We start from the raw sequence: 15,975 nt of genomic DNA on the forward strand, positions 1-15,975 counted from the left end.
CTTTGGGTTTGTGTATGTGAATGTAATGTCCCTGAGTGTTGTGTGTGGGTTAGTGATTAAATATGCTCTCTGAGCATGGGCAGAGCACCTGGTCAGTTGGCACCCCTGCGCCCTGGTCTTCAAAGAATTGGTTTGTGGCTCTCTTTTCGTTCTCTTTTCCATTGCCATCCATACTGAAGAAATAATCCAGTTTGGCACTGCCTAACTGCAAGGCTCCCTGCGATGATGGGGATTCTGGGCAAACCACCAAGCCCGAATTCCATGCATGGAGCCTGGCTGCCAGTAAAAGCAGTGTTTCAAACATGTCACAACAAACTACAATTCCCAGGATTCCCCTGGTTTGACAAGGGAATTGCCTCACATTCCAGATCACAGCCCCAGAGAATGAGTCTACAGGATATCAGTGTTGCCAGTTTAAGGTCCACTCCTCAGCTGCATTTGGATTTAATAATGATAATAATAATGGTGATGATGATAGAGAGATCTTGTAGCAACTTTGAGCTCACTGAAAGAAAAGTTGGCAGCATGAGCTTCCTAGACTTAAGCGATTTCCTCAGATGCATGGGAATGTAGTTCATTGTGGCACCAGAGCTCTTTCTCACAAAACTACAAGTCCCAGGGTTCCCTAAGCACTGAGCCAGGGCAGTTAAAGTGTCCTCAAACGGGATTATGCTGCAGTATGATTGGACTGAGCATTTTTAATAACGAAGTCCAAACACGGCAGAAATAATCCAGTTTGTGACCGCTTTAATCTCCTGGCTCGTGCTAGGAATCCTGGGAATTGTAGTTTATTGTGCACCAGAGCTCTTTCTCATAAACTACAATTCCCAGGGTTCCCTAGCACGGGACCAGGGAAGTTAAAGCGTCCTCAAACTGGATTATTTCTGCATGTGTCTGGGACCCAACTCAGGCTGCAATCTTCACTCCAGAATACCAGAGACAATTCCCAGGATTCCCTAGTACTGAGCCAGGGCAACTAAAAGGGTTTCAAACTGGATTTATTTCTGCAGTGTGGTTGCATCTGAACACATTACTATTTGGCACAAAGCTTCCTGAACCTCCTTCATGTCAAAATAAATATCTTAAAAGGACTGAAAGATTCTTTGTTTGGTTCAATGGTGATTTTGAGGGTTGAAATAAGTTACAGTTATTTTTATTCAATTACAGTATATTTACGTTTATTTGCAAAACATCTGCCATTTTAACATTATGGGAATTTTCCGGGAATTGTGACTGAATATTCCGTGTGATCTGGGGGGGATTCAGCGGGTTTTGGACAGACGTTTCCGGGAATTATCTTCGAGGCTTGTTGGCAACACTGTCAGTCATCCATCCTCATATTAGAGTACCCCCTCCCCCAGGGAAGAAGGTCCTGATAAATGGAGGGACTCCCATTTATCACACTTGCAGACCAGTCGGACACTTAGCCCTCTTCTCACATTGATCCTCCTTACATTAAACAAAAATTATGGGGTTTAGATTAATATGGCAGCAGAAGGAGGAAATAAAAAGAAAACTGAGAGAGTGAGAAAGAGTCTCTGATAGTGAACAATTTCCAGGTGAAAAGTGAAAACATCAGGAGGAACATCATGGAACTGCTTGTACCTCCATGACTCCAAGTAGAGACAGTTTGCAGAGAGCAAAAATATTAGAGAAATCTAAGATTTGAGCCATCAGCCTGATGAGAGACAAGTATCTGAGGTAGGATCATTGAAGAAAATATTCCCCTCATTTAGTGAGAGCGAGGTAGAAATCTGGTTTTCACAGCAGTAGGTAAATCCGGACAAAAACCATGAAAAAGGCGTCAAATGGAACAGTGAGGTAAAAAAGATTAAGAAGAAGGTTAAATTTAATAGCAATACTCAAGACTAGAACAGAAGTACAGGTAGAAATTAATTCTATTGATATAAAGCAGTTGTTAGATTATAATTATTTAGGATATATATTTTTAATATTAATACAGTGAATTTAAAGCAAATAATTTCATTCGTGCAAATAATTTGAGTAATTCCAGTAATTTAATCAATTTATTAGTGCAGAAAAACAATGCAACCAGTGAATTACATGATTTGAATTCTGATTTTGCCAATGAAATTTGTGGTCCAGACGTGGCAAGTCAGGAGCAGGTGAGAGTAATAACAGAATGAAGGAAAGATAGAGTAGATTTAAGGTCTCAAGGGAAGTTCAAATAAAAAATAAAGCATTTGGAAATTGCAGAGGAGTCCTTTAATAGGAGAACATGTAATGATGGTTTACCACTACAGGATTTATAGTTAAATTCTGATACGTAGGAAGAGATAGAAGTATCAGATTCAGCTGAGGAGGCTTCAGATAAGGAACTGGCAAAGGAGAGTTCCAAAACAAGGGTTTTTGATATAAAATACTTTAAAGGCTTGTTGAAAAAAGTGTTACTTACCTTAAATTCATTGACTGTAGAACAGTGGTTCCCAACCTGTGGGACGGGACCCCTTCGGGGGTCGAACGACCCTTTCACTGGGTCGCCTAAGAGAATTGGAAAACACATATTTGCATGTGGCAATGAAAATAATTGTATGGTTGGGGGTCACCACAACATGAGGAACTGTATTAAAGGGTCACGGCATTAGGAAGGTTGAGAACCACTGCTGTAGAAGAATCAGTTAAGGAAAATTCAGTGGGACAGAAAAAATTGCAAAATGTGGCCACAGTCTTGTAACAAATGCCATTGTAAGATGTACAGCTTCCTGTGTCTGAAATGTTAAAAAAATTATTGGAGGAAGAATGGTATGAAATCGATTCAGTGTGAATCCATTAGGTGTGAAAAGATTCACTAATTATGGAAAGAAGTTATATTATTTTGAAAAGGAGTTGATGGAACAGTTATCAGTTCCTCTGGTTAATGTAGTTGTTTCAGCCCTGGTTTCAAATTCAGCTTTGCCTTGAGAAGGTGACACAAGGCTTAAAAACATAGATGAGAAGAAAATTGATTTGGTGTCCAGTAGAGCCCATGAGGCTTCAGTTTTGGCTCTGAGAGCATCAATGGCTTCTTTTATGTTTACAAGGGATGCTATGGGTACAGGATGTTTTTGATGTAGAAATGTCAGCCTGACCACTACAGAAAATGCTGAACTGGTTAGCTAATCTGCTGCATCGTGTTACAGATATTATCTGTAATCACCATATTTAGCCAGGGCACTGGTGGCAGTTACAGTAGGAAGACATTCATTATGGCTGAAACATTGAGAGGTAGATTATAAGGCTAGAACAAATTTGGCTAGCACACCATTTGAAAGAAAATTGTTGTTTGGGGAAAAGACACAGAGTCAAGTATTACAAAGGCAAAAGACAAGAAACCAGTTTTGCCAACTAATTAAAAAAAGTTTGACAGAAGAAACTATTGTAAAGACTCTTACTCCTTTTGTGGAGGAAGAAATTTTCAAAGACAGAGGGATTTCAGGTCTTTCAGGCCTTAGTGGAATAGGACAAGGATTCAGTTCAAACATCAGAATCAACAGCAGTTTAGAAAAAATGCAAAGCAATGCAATCTGAATGGTAAATCTCTGTATTGACTCTGCTGAAATACTGATTCATTTTTGTCATCACATAACATCAGGCAAATGGGTATTGGAGGTTGTGAATGCAAGTTACAAAATTCAATTTTGATCTGTTTGGAATTGGACAACTTAGTGATTTCTGTGGATTTGCAGGCAGCTTATCTTCATGTACTAATGAGTTTAGAATGCAGAAGTTTCTCCCACTTTTTTGCAATGGCCCACATGTCCAGTTCAAGACTACCATTTAGCTTAGCATCATCTCCAAGAGTTTTCACCAAAGTGTTGGTTCTGATCATAGCTTACCTGAGGCAGATCCTTCTTATTTGAATGACTTGCTAATTAAAACAAAAAGTCTAGGAAAGGCTCTGTTAGATCTTAACGACACTTGTTTGTCTGGAAAGTCACAGATTCTTAGTATATTACGAGAAGAGTCACTTGATTCCAATGAAAAATACAAAGCACTTAGTTGCATAGATAGACACAGAGATTACATTTTCCTTTCAGAGGAAAGAAAGATGAAGTTGAAGAGCATGCTAAAAGAGTAAGTGCAAATTAGAACTGGTTATAATATACTTAGTAAGGGTGCTAGGATTATTGACTTTGACAATTAGTTGATTTCTTGAGCAAACTTTCATACAAGGGTACTTCAGAATTTTCTTCATCCTCCTCAGTTGTCAATAATAAATAGGAGACATGTCCTGATATCAATGCCCCCCACTATGTTCTAATTTATATGAAATGGTGGTTGAAGGACAAGATATCAACAAGGGAGTTCTATTTGTCCTTCAGGAGAAGAAACAGATAATAATGGATGTCAGTTTGTTCAGCTGGGGAGCCCATTGCAACATTGTATAGCTTTGAATTAATGCTTTTGAATTGAGCACAGACACATCAGTAGTGTCTTTTGGTAATTGGAAGTGGGATATAATTTATTTAGTTATATTTTACACATATAGATTTTTTACTGGCTTCTCTACTCCAGGGTTTATTTAATCCCTTATTTCTTCACAGTAGTGTCTTTTGGTAATTGGAAGTGGGATATAATTTATTTAGTTATATTTTACACATATAGATTTTCTTTGGCATAACCCTTTAGTTTTGTTTTTTGTTCTTACATCTTAGTTTTTTTGGCGTTAGGGACTTTTGTTGGTTTGCTTTATCAGAAAAATTGATGCATGACACCTTGCTGGAAATGAGAGCCATGAGATTGGCACGGATTCATTTTGCTATGTTGGTAGAACACCAGGATTTGCAGATTTGCACAGACAATGTAGCAGTAAAAGCTTATCTGTGCAGAGAGGCTTGTGTTCTCAAAGGTTGATGGTGGAAGGTAGACTTAGAAGCATCTACGGTCATTAACGGCAGTCCATGTGCAAGGCTCGATGAATGCAATGGCAGATTACTTGAGCAGAAACAAGGTGCTATAGGGAGAATAGAGCTTAATTTCAGAAGTGTTCAAGATTTTGCTAAGGAAATATGGCAATTCTGTAATAGATCTGTTTGCTTCTGGCGAGAATTTCAAAGTAAAAAGGTTTATTAAAAAGTAATGGTGGAAGATGTCCTTTTTCCTCTGCAGGATGCATTAGACAAAGGTTTGAGACCAAACACTCTAAAAAGGCAATTGTTAGCATTTGTCTTCAGTTCTATCTGACTCCGGAAGACCATTATCTTCACATCCACATATTAAATGTTTTCTCAGGGGGAAACTTTGAGTGCTCTGCTAATGTTGCACAGATTTCCTTCTTGGATTTTAAATTTAGTATTGCATATTTTTAGTAAGTTCTTTTGAGCTGCTGAAGGAAGCATAAGGTGTTTTATCATTTAAAGTATTCTTTATAGTAGAGATTGTGTTGGCTTGTCAAGTCTCTGAGTTGACTTCTCTTTCTATAATCCCAAATCTATGCAGATTTGATGAGGATAAATTGACATTGATTATAGACCCGACTTTCATGCTGAAGTCATTGTTGACGAAAGTATGTAGTCAGGTGCTGAATTTGCCTACATTCTGCTCCAAACCCAGTCATCCTTTGGAATTTAAAAGGCATTCCTTGGATGATGATGATGATTTATTTTAATCCCGCCTCTCCCACAGGATCAAGGTGGCTTACAACAGTAGTAAAATACAATATAAAATACATCATGAATTATAAAAATACATCCCATTGTTCCCTCCCTCCTAAAACAATACCACAATAAAATACCATTAAAACAATCAATCAAAACAATCAGCAACAAAGAGATGGGCAATATTGGAATATTCTGTGAATAATCTGAATCCAAGGGGGATCAATGCCTGCTGGAAGAGATCCATCTTGATAGCCTTTTTACAGATGTAAAGATTGATAATGTTTTGGATCTCTTCCAATAGGACATTCCATAATTTGGGAGCGGCAGATGAGAAGGCCCTCTGGGTGACTGTGGCCAACCTAGTTTTTAAAGACTTTAGTAAATTTTCCCAGAGAACCTAAGTGTGTGGGGTAGATTATATGTATGGAACCAATCTATGAAGGACTTTAAAGGTCATAACCAACACCTTGTATTATGCCCGGAAACTAATAGGCAGCCAGAGAAGAGATTTTAAGATGGGAGTTAAGCGATCACCTCTAGCTGTCCCGGTGACTAACCTGGCTGCCTTATTTTGAACTAATTGAAGTTTCCGGACTAGGCACAAGGATAGCCCTATGTAGATGTCAAGAGAGCATTAAGAATTTATTTTTAAAAACCCTAAATGGTTTAGGAGAACAGAAGCATTGTTCATATCTTTCAGTTTAAGACTGATGGGAATAAAAGCATCTAAGCAAATTTGTCCAGATGGTTGAAGGCATGTATATATCAGTGTTATGATTTGGCAAATGTTGCAAGACCAAAATATGTTTGGGTTCATTCTACCAGATCATTGGCAACAACAACAGCATATACAGGCCTCCATAGAGGAAGTGTATAAGGCCGCAGGCTGGAAGGAGTCATTGATTTTTGTAAAGTACTATAAGATGGACCAATTCAGATCTAGCCAAGCAGCATTTGGGAGGACAGTCCTCCAAGCTGTTGTGAACAAACAGAATGATTAGGCCCTCCCTGAAACTTGGTAGCTTGTGTGTATTCCCCTGAGTTGTGGATTGTGTTTTCAGCCTCACAAGAGACCATTCACAGTATCAGCTACTCATTCTCAGCCTCACAGAGAATGAGTAGCTGACACTGAATGGTCATTCTTGTGAGGCTGAAGACACAATCCACCCACATCCAGGGGTAAAAAGATACAAATAAGCAATGAAGATGTGGTCTAAAATGTTGTATCAATTATCAAGGCTAGAAAAGAAAACTGAGGAGAGAGGGGTTGAAGATGATGGTTATAATGTTTTGGAATTTTGAGATCCAGCCTGATGTGGTTGGCATGAGGGATAAACCCATAAATTGTGGATTGTGTCTTCAGCCTCACAAGAATGACCATTATCAGTAAGTACCAACCATTAATTACCTTCAGATTGTATGTATAAGGTGTATATGAAACATAAATGAATCTTGTGACTTGGGTCCCAAGCCATTATCTCATTATATATGTGCTTGTAAATACAGATATTCCAAAATCCAAAAACATCTGAAATCCCTAATACTTCTGGTCCTAAGCATTTTGGATAAGGAATAGTCAATCTGTTGTTCTTTCTGTGCAAAGTTCTTGAGAGTCAAGAAATTACCTTCACAAACCATGTTCTTGTATGGGTTCCTAATGCTGGGGGCAGGGAAATTGTATATGTAAACTTTTCTCCAAGACTTCTTCTCAAGCACCAGAGATACACAAATGCTCCTTGCCAAATTTGTATTAAAGAGTGGTTGTCTCTGCACCTAAACATTGCAGTCTTAAATATTTTTCTTTGTTTCTTAGGTGTATGACAGAGTGGGAAGTGAAACTGTATTGCCAATGTCCAAACGGCTTGACAGACTTATCACTCACTGTGGCCCGGTGACTGGCTGTATTTTTGCTCTTTTGGCTGTGCTTAGCTTTCTCTTCCTTGTATTCTTGAGATGGATGACACCAGATTACCTTATTGATTCTGCAATAGATGCCACAGGTCTGAATGGAGTATGGACACAACAACATTTTCCCAATAAAAATAAAAAAGGAAAGATTTTAAATACCTAAAGGTACTACAATATGAAGAAAGGACTTGGTTCTCCTACAGTTTCAGCATGACGGTTGGATTGACACTTACCAAGTGAAAATATTCATAAATTATTGGAAACTTTCCTAACTGATTTGGAGGAAATTTGGTAAGATGTTCTACCTCAAATTAGGATGGTCTAAAATGGCTTAGGATAGACATGCTTGCCAAGATTTGGAGCAATAATTGTTCACTCTTATTTTGACTTTAATTGTTTTGTATAAATGGGCAGAATATTATTCTGCCTGCCAATGAAAGAAAAAGTGGGGAAAAGTAAGTGAACAGATCTGTTTGTAATGCGGTGAGTATTTTTATTTTCCTTTGGCAGCATTCATCACTGGTTTTCTGTTCTCTCATAATAAAATGGGATCAGAACTGTAAATCTGCTTATCATGTCTGCTTCTAGAATATAGGACACTAGAAGGATCAGACCCAAAGATGAATGACATACGATACTTTTTAAATACTTCCCCACATTTAGATTTGAAATTCATATTTTGGGAGAAATTGTTTCTTGCTGATTTCGTAGCCTTTTTTTTTTTTTTTTTGGGTGGTTGGTTTAAATGGAACCCATAGTATCCTACTCCATTAAGAAGCTCCAATGATCCATGCGATCAGTTAGAGCCCAAACAGACAGCCAAAATCAGGTCACTTGGAAGGTATGCTGTTTAAATGATGCATGCTTCCTAAGAGGCTGGAAGCCGTGCCAAAGCCATTCTCTAGTCCTAAGGATTGGAGTGCAGCTTTGGCGTAGCCTCTGGCCTCTTAAGATGTGTATGTCATTTAAACAGCATACTTCAAAAGTGACATGAAGCAGCTTTATTTTGGCCTATCTGTTCAGGCCCTTAGACATCCTCACTTGCTACCCCTTTGCTCACAAGAAGAGATTAGAAGCTTCTGCTTTTAGATAAATTACACTTTCTCTTTACTTGTGAATTAAACCAGAATCAAACCATGGTTTTAATTCTTAGCTATCAAATGAATAATGGATTTGATAGCTAAGAATTAAAATCATGGTGTGATTATGGTTTAATAAGCCACAGTTCTGTGAATTTGATAACGTGCAACTGTACCTTGTTGAAAAGCAGACTCTTTCAACCCCTCTTGTGGGGGAAAGAGCTTTTATTAATATGTTCATTTCAGCTGATCCTGTGTTTTGGCTGTTTTCTTCTTTACACTCCAGATAAATAAATGGACATAAAAATTGCTCCGTATTTTGAGTTGGGTGCTATGATGATTCATGTTATTCGCTCCTGCTTCTACATTGTAGACAGTTACAATAAGGCAAGCACTCATCATTTCTGTGGCAACTGGGTGGAGAAATGCCCATCAAGTTTATTATAACTCATTGCTTTTTAATTTAGGATAGTGTATCCCGCTCTAGAGTTTGCAATTCTATGCTCAAAACTAAGAGATTATACATGAATAATGGTTACCACAGATACTGGAATAATAATTTTTATAAATTTCCAAAATAAGAATAGATAGCATCGAGCTAAAGATCGAAGCAAAGGTGTTGCATGGAGAATATTTATCGTTATTATAATATTAGTTTCAAACATCTATATACATCTTTTTCCACAGGAGCAAAACTATCTAGGTCAGTGATGGCGAACCTATGCCATGCGTGCCGGAAGTGGCACTTGATGCCATTTCCTTTGGCACGGGGCGAGGGAGAAGCGGAAGAGGCACGCATGTATCCGTTCCTCCTCCTCCCTGCCTTTTCCTGGCCTCAACAGAAAAGGGCGCTCTGGAGAAGGAACCAGAGGAGCGCGCCTCTGGCTCCTCCTCGCAGCCTTCTCCTGGCCTTCAGCTGCCTCTTTAAGAGAGCTAGAGGCCGGGGAAAGGGCGGGGAGAGGAGGAGCGACCGGCACGTGCCAGCTGCGCCTCCCCAGGGACCTTTGCCAGCCTCCAACTGTCTCGGGAGAGACAGCTGGAGGCAGGGGAAGGTCCGTGGGGAGGGAGGCAGGGGGTGTGCCCAGCTCCCTCCCTCCCCACTTACCCCTCCTGCCCTCCAAGTGTCCCAAACGGGGCACTTTGGAGGGCAGACAAGGTCCACGGGAAGGAAGGTAGGGTTCCTCTTCTTCCCCTTTTGGCTTTCCTCGCCCCCAAAAGGCTCCAGAGAGCCCTTTGGGGCAAGGAAAGATCTGGAAAAAGGAGGACTGGGGCTGTGCCCATGGCTCTCCCCCCTCACGGACTTTTGTTGACTCTCAGCTGTCTCTGAGAGACAGCTGGGGGAAGGGAAAAGGGCGGGGGGAGAAGCCCCACCCAGAGGGTGGAAGCTCCACCCATAGAGGGTGGAAGCCACACACCCCTGGGCCAGAAGCCCTGACCCAGCACACAGCCCCATCCCGAGGGGGCAGAAGCCCCGCCCCCTGGGTCACGAACCTAAAAAGGTTCACCATCACTGATCTAGGTGTTCACGGGTATTTTGTCTGTAGGCCTTATGTTTCTGTACCCTGTCATATTTCAGCTGGGCGGGAGGGTAAACTGTTCTGACATCAAAGTCATTATATTCCCATTTTTGTGCTGGTCAGAATTCATTTGTCTGGGCACATCTAAACAGTTCTAGTGGCATAATGTTCCTTGAGGCACGCTAATGTGGCATTTGCAGTAACTGCTATCAGTCCTATCAAATTTGAAACTTGAAAATTGCTAAGTCCATCTTTATGCTTTCAGCTGCAAATGCAGCCTAGCTAGAGCAAAGTCTTGGAAAAGGTAAAAATTCACTTTATCATTTTATCTCCAGTAACAGTCTAGTTTCATGTGTGAGAGTATTCTGAACCAATCATCCACAACAGCTATTGTAAAACAAAAATTTATTGTAGAGAAGGTAGAAATACACTGGATCATGTTTTTACTGAATCTGAAGAACTCCAAAGAGAAACCCCACTTTAAAACCCCAGCCCCCACCTTTTTTCCCTGTTCAACCCAGATCATTCCCCAACTCACCCCCTTCTCTACAGAGGAGGGAATTCTACATCAAAGCAGTCCTAATGAAAGCACCATTTGGTTCATAGTCTCTTCTGCCTTGAGATCTCTCAAACTGCCTGACTGGCACGAATTGATTGCTGCTCTCAGCTGAAAGTTCCGGATACGTGATCATCCTGAGCATAGCCCATGCGGCAGCAACTCTTTCCCAGAATGCCTTTCCCTGAGAGTTTTAGATACAGGTGTTGTTGACATAGGATCCATCATGTCTATCTATCATTATCTATTTATCTGTCTTCCCCATGTATCTATTTAACTATATATATGTGAGAGTTTAACCCACTGGACTTCCCTTCTGCAACCTCCCTCCAATCCTTGTCCACCCCAGCATACCACCCATTCATGACAGTCCATTAAAGCATATGAATAGTCAACTAATATCCCATTGCATAATCCCCAAAGCATACGATTATGTGTCTAGAAGCTATCCCTACTTATCTCACTAACTTATACAATCCTCATGGCAGAATCCTCACTGAATCACTGAATGAAGGAGGATTCTGACATCATGTGGCACATTATCTAACTTCTGGTTGTTTTTTTCCTTCCCTGATAGCACTGCTTCCAGAAGTTAGCTGGAAGTTGATTCATATATACACACACATGTAAAAGGGCACTGACTAAAGAAGAAGAGGCTGATCATATCTCTCACTCTCTTTCTCTGTGTTTATCTGTCTGTGTGTGTATGTGCACTAGCATTGTATTTCTTGAGAACTCCTCTAAGACCACATTTTAGTCTTTAGATCTTGCTGTTTCAAACTTGAGACAAATAACATAGGAAAAAGAATCTGAATTTACCTCAAATAATAGATAAACACTGGCAGCAGTACTACAAATTAAATTTAATTTGTATTACTTTTGAATAAGTAATATACAGTAATCTGATGATTGAGTGAAGGTGGGCAGAAAAATGGAACAAGGCTTTATTGCACTTAACTGTGCTCAGCAGCATATGTTAAGAAATTGATGGGATAAGAGAGAGTGATGAACACTAGGTATTTTATGTAAAAAACTACATGTGAATATTTTGAGCTAATACAATGGGCCCTTCCCTTACACGGGGGATCCGTTCTGGACCCACCCATCCCCGCATAAGGGGAATTCCACGTATGCTCAAGTCCCATTTAAAAAGGGGGGCTCGTGCCTGTAGCGCAGCGCATGCGCCACACACACATGCGCCATTACCCCTTCCGGAGTGTGCCGAGGCTTCTTCCGGCATGCAGAAGCACTGTATATTGGAAAAAGAAAAACATAGTTTCCATACTAAATTTCTTCTTCCAGCTTTTGTTTGATGCTATACATTTTTTATTTTGAATTAAGTTTCATTTGGCTTCAGTGAAAGCTGCTTCTAAAAGATGCAGAGTATTGTAAGTTTGTAGGCCATTGAAAGGATCAAACTATGGAAAACAGAAGAACCTGACTTCCTCACCCCTTCGTAACAAATCCTAAAACTTGTTAGAAAAATGACAGTTCAAACAATTAGCCAAATATTTTAGGGGACATATTTCACTATACTTCCAAGTATATTAGAAGAAAGCTTGACATCAGTGTAGAGAAGGTATGGCCAAAAGGAGTGCATATAGCCCTTAACTCCCTTTTATGATTCTCAAGTCAATACACCTCAAAGTCCCCATCTCAAAAGTAATATGTTGCCCCCAAGCTTAAAAACCATCTGGTGGCTTACTTCATGCTAATTGCCACAACTTCCCTAATCCACTAAAAGCTGAAAATCATCATGAAGAAAAGCCACAAGTGATGTGACATCATTTCCAGTGTGCTGGCAGTGTTTGCCAGTATGGTCTGCCAGGAAAGGCGTAGAAATGAAAATTGTCCCCTTCCCCCAGCACTGTTTCCCATTTCTGATGCTGGCATGCCTTTTATGGAGGGCAGGGCTTCCTGATGATGAAGTATGGGGATACTGGTCCTGAAACTACACACAATTTCCTCAAGGTGATGTCTTTTTTCCAAAAATAAACTGCATATACTTGATCAAGTATAAAACAGAGAAACTGAAAACTATTATTGCTTTCATTAATATTACATGACATTTCTGAAAAGTGTGTTTATGCTGCTTTCAGTTTTACTCTGATTTCCCATGTTGGTCAAGCTGTTTTCTTGTCTCATGGAATTGCTTTATTTTTAAAAAGAAATTATCAGTCGAGGCTAAGCACTGAAGTATGTGCTTCTAACACTGAAAATTGTCATGTTCAACACTGCAGCATTCTATTTTTACTCTTATATGGCTGAATGAATAAAGTTAACTGATATTTTAAAGAACTTTAACCAGCATGGAAATATTGATTTAGAAATAAATATAGGGTATGATAGGTTCGCCTTAGGGTCTCCATAAGTCAGAAACGAACACACAAACACCACCACTAACAACAAAAGCACAGTTTCCCAACACATGCTGGTTGCAAATGCAAGTAGGTTGTCAGAAGGACAGACTTTAGACACATGTTTGAACTATGTGAACATTGTTAGGTGAACTCAGTTGGCTGTATCTTTAAGGTGATGTCAGTCATCAGTCTGAACTGGCTAACAATACCTTAAATATTGTATTGAAAGGAAGAAGTGGTTTTTTTTTTGGTGCATCTGTCAGGAATCCACTCTTCTGAGTAGCAAGTGCTTTTCTATAACTCCGTGGCATATAACCAAAACTACATTTCAGGTAATTATTTTCTGTGAACCATTTAAACTGTATACATAAAATCTATTTGAACTGAGCATTGCAGTGGTCTCTTGTTACTTTTGCCCTTCTGAAAATCTCCATTGACAAAGAGGTAGAAGAGACCACAAGGACCATTGAGTCCAGTGCCTACCATGCAGGAACATACAGTCATGTGCTGGGACAAATAATTAGCCATTACAAAAAATTATGTTTATAAAACATTGCCCTCATAAAAATATTAATGGTTATGAAATGCAGAGCAATATTATGTACTCAATCTGTCCTCCCCCCTTTCCCCCTTTTCCCAATTACACTAGTCACTTCTCTTGAAAATGAACACACTGGGGTGAGTTGGCAAGGGGTATGTGTGGAAGAAATATTAAACTTCATTATCATGAAACAATGTAGAAAACAAAGTTCTGAAAAATTAGATTTGTTGATAATTTTTATTATGAAATAACTAGTGATTTTACAGATGTTCCATTATTTTTATCAAAGAGAGTGATCTTTTCTTTTTTAAAATGCTTGCCAAAAACAATGTTCATTTTGTTACAGATAACGTTATGTATGTTTCCTCCATCCCAAGAGAACTAAAATACTTTTAAATGTGAATATTGAGTACCCCATACGTTTATAGGAACTCTGTAAATATGTAGCTATATCTCTAGGTATATTTCTTCATGACTATGAAGCATGCATTGCCAGTTTTTGTATGATACAATATCCTAAGTACTGCTCTAGTCATGTGCAATTAGCACTTGTCTGTTTCTGTCCCCAACTCCAAATCTTAGATTAAACATGACAATAATAGTTAATGTGTGTATTTGGATCTTTTTCAGTGAGTCTGAAAAAAAATTGGCAAAATAAGGGGGAGGGAGGTTAATGAAAAGATTTGAAACTATTGCTTAACAACTGGATTAACCACAAATGTACTCTGTTCATACAGTCAACCTCAGCGATATTTATAGGCTGCAGATTCCCATGGCAGTTGTAGGATTGGCTTTGATTATACCAGTCTTGAAAATGCACATAACCCACCAGAAATTCGCTGGAAGTTGATTCATATGTACACACACTTGTAAAAGTATGTGTTCCAAAGCTCCTTCTCACAATAAAATTGGCATAGAAATGTACTGCTAGTAGTAAACATTGATTTCAAATAGGCCATATCTACAATTATATAATACACATTTTAGCTATTATTTTTAAAAATAATATTCTTTATTATTGTTTCAAACATAAAAAAGAAATACAAATACAAATACAGTACAATGCAGTATCCATAACCCCATTGTATCAGTCTTCTTGTCTTCATTGACCCAAATCAAGTCTTCCTTAGATTCTTGGAATTTCAAATCATTCATTTCCCTTATTATTTAGCCTCTTCATGCTCTTAAGACATACATAAATGCAACATTCCCTTATATAAATGCCAAACAGCTTATTAGTAGTTAATAGAGTTTCTATCAAGCTATCCTTATTACCACATACTACATACTAATTGCATAACTTCATAGCATTTGGTTCCTTCCCCATTATGTTTTTGCTAAGACAGGAGTCTCATAGATTCATCCATCTGTTGACCTATAATTCATTAGGTATAAAACAAAAGTAACATGAATAGATCTAATTTCTTAAATTTAGCCCCAAGGCTTAAAATACATCAAATCTCAATTTCAGCACAGAATAAGTAAACAGATATTACAGGAATACCTTGTTAATCTAAATGAATTTAAGTCTCCAGGACCATATGAACTACATCCAAGGGTATTAAAAGAACTGGCAAATGTAATGTCGGAGACATTGGCAATCATATTTGAAAACTCCTGGAAAACAGGAGAAATCCAAGCAGACTGGAGGAGGGCAAATGTTGTCCCATCTACAAAAAGGGGAAAAAAGAGGATCCCAACAATTATTGTCCAGTTAGTCTGACATCAATACCAGGAAAGATTCTAGAGCAGATCATTAAACAGAGAGTCTGTGAACATCTAAAAGGCAATTCCATAATCACAAAAAGTCAACATGGGTTTCAGAGAAAGACATCATGCCAGACAAATCTAATCTCTTGCTTTCATAAAATTACCAGCTTGATAGATGAAGGGAATGCTGTGGATATAGTATATCTTGATTTAAGTAAGGCCTTTGACAAGGTTTCCCATGACATTCTTGCAAACAAGCTTGTAAAATGTGGGCTAGACAAAGTAACTGTTACATGGATTCGTAATTGATTAACTGGCCGAACCCAAAGGGTGGTCAACAATGGCACCTTTTCATCCTGGAGAGAAGTGACCAGTGGGGTCCCACAGGGCTCTGTCCTGGGGCCAGTGTTATTCAACATCTTTATCAATGACCTGGATGACAGAATTGGGAGTCACAGACAGAATAGGTAAAGTGGTGAGGAAGCACAACCTTCAAATGGTTTACAAACCGACAAAGAAAATCCAGCAAATGCTTCACTCAGCCAAGGACCAGAGAGACCCTCTCACAGCCGCAGGAGTTTATCACATACCATGCAGCTGCGGAAAAGTCTACATAGGGACCACCAAACGCAGTGTGCAAACAAGAATCAAGGAACATGAGAGGCACTGCAGACTGGGTCAGCCAGAAAAATCAGCAGTAGCAG

The 15,975-nt window shown here is 39.1% G+C and overlaps 1 protein-coding gene across 3 annotated transcripts in view; it reads left to right on the forward strand.

The window, feature by feature from the left end:
- Nucleotides 1–14,167, forward strand: part of PIGA (phosphatidylinositol glycan anchor biosynthesis class A) — a 579,723-nt gene extending 565,556 nt beyond the window's left edge. The window contains exons 6-7 of one of the 3 annotated variants that reach the window (XR_006104369.1): nucleotides 6,839–6,986; nucleotides 7,414–7,534. Coding sequence is in view for 2 of the 3 variants with exons in the window: in XM_042471209.1 (XP_042327143.1) it covers nucleotides 7,414–7,671 (258 nt within the window). In the remaining variant the exon portion in view is untranslated. Of the gene's footprint in view, nucleotides 1–6,838; nucleotides 6,987–7,413 lie in introns of all 3 variants that reach the window. The other 2 variants (XM_042471211.1, XM_042471209.1) reach the window with 2 other exon arrangements.
- The last annotated feature ends 1,808 nt before the right edge of the window (nucleotides 14,168–15,975 follow it).

The sequence above is a fragment of the Sceloporus undulatus genome, chromosome 6 (genome assembly GCF_019175285.1).
Source record: "Sceloporus undulatus isolate JIND9_A2432 ecotype Alabama chromosome 6, SceUnd_v1.1, whole genome shotgun sequence".
NCBI lineage: Eukaryota > Metazoa > Chordata > Lepidosauria > Squamata > Phrynosomatidae > Sceloporus > Sceloporus undulatus.